Consider the following 7,790-nt stretch of genomic DNA (forward strand, 5'->3'; position numbering starts at 1 on the left):
CCCTTCTCATTTTAGTCACAATGCCATCAATTTGCTCAGACCACGACAACTGTTCATCCAACGCTGTGGCTCACCACTAAGCATAACACACTACTTTTAGTTTTGTCAATGTTCAGAAGTTTGTTCACTTTCACCAAGTTAGACCCTCTCTCTAGATCCTGATTCGGGATAATTACTAGTGCATCTCTGTTTGAAGCAGTGCTATACAGTGTTGTGTCATCTACATACATTACCACGATGGCATTCTCAATTGCTAAAGGCAGATCATTCATGAAAATAGAGTAGCGTAAAGGGCCTAAGCAACTTCCTTATGGAACCCCAAAGCTGATGTATCTGGAGTCTGATAAGCTACCGTTATAAAAGACTCTCTGTGATCTCTCCGAAAGATAGCTGACCATCCAAGTGAGTGCCGTATTGCTGAATCCATATTATGTTTTAGTAATCATTATATCATGATACCAAATGCGGCTCTGAAGTTATGCAAGACTGTGGCCATTTACTTGTTATCCATCTGTTTCAGCCAGTAATCAGTTAGCTGGGCAAGGGCAGTGGCTGTAGAGTGACTTTGTCGGTATGCATGCTGGGAACTAGTAATCACTTTATTACTAGTAAAATAATTTTGGATTTGTTTGAAAACGATTTTCTCTAATAATTTGATTTGCCACTTTCCAGACCTTTGGCCATACACCGTACATTAAGCATTTATTAAAGATATGACAAATCAGAATGTAAAATCAAATCAGATTTCATGAGAAGCAAATCATAACAGTTTGCTATCTAGATGGTCTAGACCAGTTGGTTTCTCATTTGGCAGAGACAACAACGGTCCCTCAATGTCAGGGGTGTCTACCTGCACAAAATCAAATTGCCAGTTGTTATCCTTCATCGTTATTGTGTATTGGGCCATCAGCCGTCAGTGGGTGTCAAGTCCTTTCTGAGATTATCAACCTTAATCATGAATTTTTGAAATAATTGGCAATTTCAACTGGTTTCATTCAGAAAATACCATTGGTTTGAGTTTGCTTGATGTGAAAATCTACTCATTATTTCATTCAAAATTGTCCATAGTTTTTTTTCCATCATTCTTTGAATCATTCATTTGTTCTCTGGTAATAATATTTATTTTTACTGCTATTCAATTTAGTTACCTGATTTCTTAATTTACATTACATTTTCTAGATTTAGGCTGTAACAAATTATGTGATAAAACCAAGGTGGAACCTTGGGCAACACCCTTTTTAACAATTAAATACTTAGACGGAGAACTCTGAAAAACCACTCATTGACATCTATTATGAAGATAAACAATAAACTAAAGGAGAGCATTTTGACTTCAACCAATAGAATAAGAGAAGGTAGTGATCAACCGTATCAAACGCCTTGGAAGGACAAATCACATCTGTGAGTTGGCCTTTATTTCAGAATGAGGACACATCGTTAGTGAATTTTAGAAGAGCCACGGAGGTGGAAAAGTTAAACCAGATAGAAAGAGATAAACTATTGAACCGATCAATGTACTGTGATAATTGATTAAAAACAAGTTTCTCAAAGATTTTAGCAATAGTACAAATAATAGAGTTTGGTCGATAATTATTCACATCAGATAAATCTCCACCTTTGAAAAGGGGGTAACTCTGACACATTTCCAATTGAACAGCAGATGGAGACAAATTCAATAAATCTGCAAGAGGATACATTAACACATGAGCAGCAAGTTTAACAACTTCTAACTTTTAACTTAGACACAGCATGGTGAATATCAGTAGGCAAGATTTTTATAAAGGAAAATGTACAATTAGAGGTAAATTTTGAGGAGGCAGACGTTCCATAGGAATTAAAGAATTGGAAATCACAAATAGAGGATAGATATTCATTAAAAGTATGGGAAATAAGCAAAGGATCAGAAATGATTTAATTATCAATTTGTATCTGGTTTATAACAAGATAGTAGTCAATAGTAGTCTGATATTGCATTCTTTGTTTTGGTCTTGCATAAGTTCCTCAAATATCTGTGTGCTTCAAGCGAAATTTGGCCCAGGCTTTATCCCTTTGTTTGAAAAGGCTGATGAGTTGATTGAGGGAAATAACTCTTAATTGATTTCAGTCTGCGAGCTACACCCAGGCAGCAGTCTAACATGGCCCCGTGTTTGAGAAAGTCATTCAACCCAGCAGCAACACAGGAAGACTTTCAAGCCCCCACATCCTCACATGGGGGCAAGAAAAACAAGTGGACTTTAAAGGGGGTCATTTGGACCATCAGTTCCTATTCTTTGTCCAACCGGTTCCTGTTCTCACAACTACAGACATCATTTTGGTGTTTCTCGTTTCAGTGTCTCTCACCTCATTGTTTTGGTTGGTAATAATCTGTAATATGTGTGCAATGTTCAGGTTGTTATGGATTTCTGCCTCCAGGGCCAAGAAACTGATAAATATTGCTTGATGAATTAACTCAGAAACTGTAGAGACATAGATGATGATGTCAACATTGAGAGACGAGGGACATCAGTCCCCAGCTATATGAAAACACCAGCTCTGTAGCGCGCAGGAGAATGAGAAGTGATAAAAGAGCAGTGCATCCAGAGAGTTCTGGTCAGAAAGCTGCCACGCTTCAGCGGCTTCTCTTTTCTGACAATGGAGACCCTGCGAGGAGCTGATCTCTGCTTTCCGCAGCTAAACTCCTCCTGCAAGACGCCTACACATCCATACACTGAGACCATGCTGATTTATGCTCTGCTTTCATCCATTTCTCTGATCACTGTTGCTCTTAACCTGCTGGTCATCATCTCCATCTCCCACTTCAGGTTCATCTAATAATCTAAAATGCTATAATTTATATGAACACCTTGACCAAAAAGAGGAAATTGTTTTGATCTGGAATATGAAAGTGAACACACTGAGACACGAAAGCTATGTTGTGGTTGTGATAAAAATAATGTTTTTTTTCCATTCGGACACATTACTACAGTACATTTAAATAACCGTATGACATTTTTTTGTAATGGCTATATGAATACAGTATGTGCAGTGATGACGTTCTTCCTCTCCAGGCAGCTCCACAGCCCCACCAACCTCCTCATCCTCTCTCTGGCTCTCTCAGACCTCCTCGTGGGCCTCCTGCTGATGCCGGTTGAAATAATCTACATAGAGGCCTGCTGGTTTCTCGGTGACATTCTGTGCACGCTGTATTATCTGGTAGACTACATTATTACATCTGCATCTGTAGCCAATATGGTGCTCATATCGGTTGACCGCTACATAGCTATTTGCGACCCACTGCATTACACCACCAAAGTCACCAAGAGAAGAGCACAAAACTGTGTTTGGCTGTGTTGGCTTTGGTCTGTTATCTATAGGATTTTCCTTTTACACGATCACCTGGAAAACCCCGGCAGGTCTAACTCCTGTTTTGGGGAGTGTGTGGTTGTCATTAATTATACTGCGGGAGTAGTTGACCTTGTTTTCACTTTTATTATACCCATTCTTGTCATTATAGTTCTGTATCTGAGAGTATTTGTGGTGGCTGTGTCTCAGGCTCGAGCCATGAGGTCTCATGTTACAGCTGCAACAACCCAACGATCAGCTGCCGTAACTGTGAGAAAAAAAGAGATGAAAGCAGCTAGAACTCTTGGTTTTGTTATAGTTGTCTTTTTGTTTTGCTTCTGCCCCTACTATTACCCCACGCTGGCAGGCGAAGACACTTCAATTGATGCGTCTTCTGCTGCATTTGAGATCTGGCTGGCACATTTTAACTCCTGTTTGAACCCTGTCATCTACGCCTTTTTCTACCCCTGGTTCAGAAAATCCATTAAACTTATCCTGACACTTCAGATTCTGAAGCCTGGCTCCTGTGACGCAAACATACTATAGTGACACGCAGGCGTGTTTAAACGTTGTCTTTAAACTGAGATGTTCTTTATGAAAGGGGAAATGCAATAGATCGTGTTGTTCTTGTGCAAATACATTTAGGTGAAGATCAAGTGAAAACCTGTTGTCTTTTAATTGTTATGTAGTCTTAATTAATCTCGGTCTCTATTCAAATTTCTACTATCAGTTGTCGTGCCTGACCTATTTATCTGCCAACTGACATATACTGTATGTGATTAAAATACTTAAACATGAACACAATCACAGTTAGTTTAACTGATATGAAATTGTTTTAGAGTGATTGATTGTAGTTTTTTCACCTTCTGGTCAGTTGGTTGATTGTTTGGTCGACATACAGGTGCATGGTGTTACTTTACAAGAAGAAAAGTGCCTCCTAATCCATTAATTTCCTTGTGTGAAAGAGAGAGACAAATCATGTCCACAACACAAAACACTGTATTACATAATAACACATGATTCAATCGACATAAAATCGATGTGAATAAATATTTAGGTGCCTCGTCAGACTTTCAGTATGTGTTTTATCTGCAGCTTAATATACTTACATGCTTAATTGCATTTGCATTATATTGTATTCCTTATCTGCTTATTAGTTCATATAAAATGATCAGCAGGATAAAACGTGGGCTCAACTTTTATACAGGCAGAAATTAAACTTGTGGTCATGAAGGCCCTGCACACCAACACAGATTTGTATTCATTCTGCACAGGTTAAAAGGTGTGTGGAGCTATTCTGGAGTTCATCAGACTTCATGAAGCAATTGACCTCATGAGTTTCAGGAACAAAGAAGTGCTCAAACTCTGTTTATTTGGTCTGTTAAACTCCTGCCTGCACTGGAAGTGGGATTGTGTCGTGTTGTGTTGTGTCTATTAACATCTGCTGCTTGTGATACATTTACACACTGCCCAGTTTCCAATGGGCTTATTGTTGTGTAGCACATTATGACAAATCATATTATCAATAAAATACACATTATATTACAGAGTTGGGTGAATGCATGTTATTAAATGTGCTTCAAGATCAAACAAACAAAGTACAAATCATCTGATTTAATGATGTTTGTGAAGAATACACATATTTTGACTACTGATAACTTGTGTGCAAATTGGCATCAGAGGTTTTGGTACTTTCCACTCCAGAAAATGATCTGACAATCTGTCAATAATCATTATGTAATAATCATTTCTATCAATAAATGACATAATCAATTCAACATTTTTTGCTTTATTGTCATTGCAGTGTATCACACTTTTTCATTATTTCTTATGTGTTTACCGATATTACTTTAACAGCGTTAAAATTACTTTAACAGCTCTCTGTTTGCAACAGGATTCAAAGATGGTGTTGTTTAAAGCAAATGAGTCACATCAATAATGCGTAACATATACAATATTAGTCATGTTTTGGCAACTTCAACAACATGAAGAGAAAAAAACTAAAAAATGATCATATATGTTAGTTCACATACTCAGAATAAATCAATGAGGCTTGATAATGTTTACATGAAAGATAAAAGTGTTTTAGAAAAATAATATTTTTTTGATATAAGGTTGTAGAATTCAGTCACCGAAAGACATGAACAATATTTATACTTTTGTAAAAAAACAGAAAGTAGACTGAGGTGAAAAACAACTTGCTGGATAAATCTGCTCCTTATTTACCAGTTACAACACCTTGACAAAGGTTCTGAGCTAAAACATAGCTTAATGAAGAGCCGACTCTTGACGCTCTTTTTTTCATATTTTGTCCTTTGTTCCATCAGCACTTAGTTGGCTGTTGAAGTAGCAACAACAAACTTTTCCATCACATTATTCACTCTACATCCATATCTACATTATGTTGGCATCACAGGAGCCATGCTGCAGTATCTGAAGTGTGACGATGAGTTTAATAGATCTCCTAAACCAGGGGTAGAAAAAAGCATATACCATAGGATTTAGACAGGAGTTACAATAAAGTAGCCAGACCCCAAAAATTGAAAACGCCACACTGGTTGCCATCTCCTGGCTCGCAAAAGACGAATAAAAGTAAGGACAGAAACATATTAGAAACACAACCACAACAACACCAAGAGTCCTGGCTGCTTTTCTCTCCGATTTCTTAGCGGTTACTGTAACAGAACCCCGGAGTGTAACGGCTACAATATGAGACCTCATGGCTCGAGCCTGAGACACAGCCACCACAAACACTCTCATGTACAGAACTATGATGACAGAAATGGGGCCTACGAAGGTCATCAACACATCAACAGCTCCTGTTATGAAGTTGATTACAACCACACACTCTCCATAGCAGGAATTATATCTATCTGGTTGTGTCAGGAAGTCTATCAGTATCATACTATTATAGAAAACAGAACAAATCCAACACAGGCAAATGCAGATTTTAACTCTTTTCTGAGTCACTTTGGTGGGGTAACACAAAGGGTCGCAAATAGCCACGTATCGGTCAACCGATATGAGCACCATGTTTCCTACTGAGGCAGATGTAAAAATGGCAGAGGCAAAGTAAAACAGTCCACATATCATGTTCCCCAAAAACCAGCAGCCCCCTAAAAGGAGGATTTGAAACGGCATCAGCAGGAGGCCGACGAGGAAGTCTGAGACAGCCAGGGAGAGGAGGAGGAGGTTGGTGGGGCTGTGGAGCTGCCTGGAGAGGAAGAATAACACCACTGAACATATTATTATCTGCAGCAATTGTAGAAGTCATGAGAACATTATAATCTGTAAATGTATAAATAGTCAAATAAATCAAATATGATCAAATACAATGCAGTAAAAAAAACATGTAGTACTATTTTTCAAATAAGCAAAGATTTATAGCACTTACGACTCCTTGTGTCTTAAGTTGTAAACATAAAGTTCTCTGTAAATTGTACATTTCTAGGTTAGAGAGCATGCAGCAGCTTAGATTTCAACATTAATATCCTTAATGCATTCACACAGTAAACAGTTATAGTTGTAAAAGTACTATGAGACGTATACTTTTTGCTGAATGCAACACATTTCAATTGTTTGAACATCTCATCTCAAAAAGTTATTTTCCATAAACTGCATTAATGTAACAATATCTGTATTGTCCCAACTCTTGTAAAATGAAGTGCTTGATATTGAGATGAACAATATTCTACGATATGTTTGTAAGTTTATCTTTATGCCTGAAGTGGGAGATAGAGATGATGACCAGCAGGTTGAGAGCCACAGTGAGCAAAGACATGCAAGACAGAAGGACGTAAAGGAATATGGTCTCAGCACGATGCTGCATTGGCTTCTTGCAGGAGGTGTTGAGTAGTTGTGGAAAGCAAAGTTCGGCTCCTTCTAGTGTCTCCATCATCTGAGAGAGAAAAGTAGGCGAGAGGCTACTGAGCTCTGGCAGCTTTGTGACCACAGTTCTCAGTCATGAAGCTGATAATAGTATCTTGCTCCTCCCACTATTTCCATGACCGAAACAAAATGACTTTCAGTGGTGGCTGGAAGTATTTGGTGTTACAGACATGTAGTTAAAATTATCATTTAACATGGCAATCTTTTTAAACTTCATACTTAGTTGACTGCCTTCTGCTTTAGCTCTGGTCTGGCTTGTTGGCTGAAAATGTTGTGTTGGAACCCCATTGTTGCCCTGCCTACCTTAAGTGACTTCATGCGTTAATACCTCATATTAGAGTTGGTGGGTAGGGTCACAATATCAAATTGTATTATTTTACAGCATGGTGTGCCATGTTGATCCCCGTTTTCCCTTTGTTAGGTTTACCTGCTGCTGTTTTGCCACTGCTGCTGATTCTTTTTGTAAAAAGAGAGTTATTGTTGGGAGGCCAGACACCCGTGGTGAGGTCCCTACACCTTATGCATGCATGTTAAATTACTGGGATAAGAGTGCAATATTATGTAGGCTGCTTTGAGTTGGA

General features: G+C 38.4%; 2 protein-coding genes across 2 annotated transcripts; one reads left to right on the plus strand and one right to left on the minus strand.

Annotated features, from left to right (window-relative positions):
* Nucleotides 1-2,631: 2,631 nt before the first annotated feature.
* LOC137890064 (trace amine-associated receptor 13c-like) lies at nt 2,632-3,867 on the plus strand. Its single transcript, XM_068734161.1, has 2 exons — nt 2,632-2,801; nt 3,048-3,867. The coding sequence occupies exons 1-2, from the start codon at nt 2,632-2,634 to the stop codon at nt 3,865-3,867; spliced, it is 990 nt and encodes a 329-aa protein (XP_068590262.1).
* A 1,848-nt stretch (nt 3,868-5,715) lies between these two features.
* LOC137890083 (trace amine-associated receptor 13c-like) lies at nt 5,716-7,216 on the minus strand. Its single transcript, XM_068734178.1, has 2 exons — nt 7,044-7,216; nt 5,716-6,535 (listed from the first exon to the last, which is right to left on the minus strand). The coding sequence occupies exons 1-2, from the start codon at nt 7,214-7,216 to the stop codon at nt 5,716-5,718; spliced, it is 993 nt and encodes a 330-aa protein (XP_068590279.1).
* Between the last annotated feature and the right edge of the window lie 574 nt (nt 7,217-7,790).

The sequence above is a fragment of the Cebidichthys violaceus genome, unplaced genomic scaffold, assembly GCF_023349555.1.
Source record: "Cebidichthys violaceus isolate CVI_PGR_0920_01 unplaced genomic scaffold, fCebVio1.0.p SCAF_61, whole genome shotgun sequence".
In the NCBI taxonomy this organism is placed as follows: Eukaryota; Metazoa; Chordata; class Actinopteri; order Perciformes; family Stichaeidae; genus Cebidichthys; species Cebidichthys violaceus.

Coding starts and splice junctions, on each gene's coding strand:
- LOC137890064 (XM_068734161.1), top strand. CDS start 2,632: ATGGAGACCCTGCGAGGAGCTGATCTCTGCTTTCCGCAGCTAAACTCC. Junction 2,802..3,047: donor ATCTCCATCTCCCACTTCAG/GTTCATCTAATA, acceptor CTTCCTCTCCAG/GCAGCTCCACAGCCCCACCA.
- LOC137890083 (XM_068734178.1), bottom strand. CDS start 7,216: ATGGAGACACTAGAAGGAGCCGAACTTTGCTTTCCACAACTACTCAAC. Junction 6,536..7,043: donor ATCTCTATCTCCCACTTCAG/GCATAAAGATAA, acceptor CTTCCTCTCCAG/GCAGCTCCACAGCCCCACCA.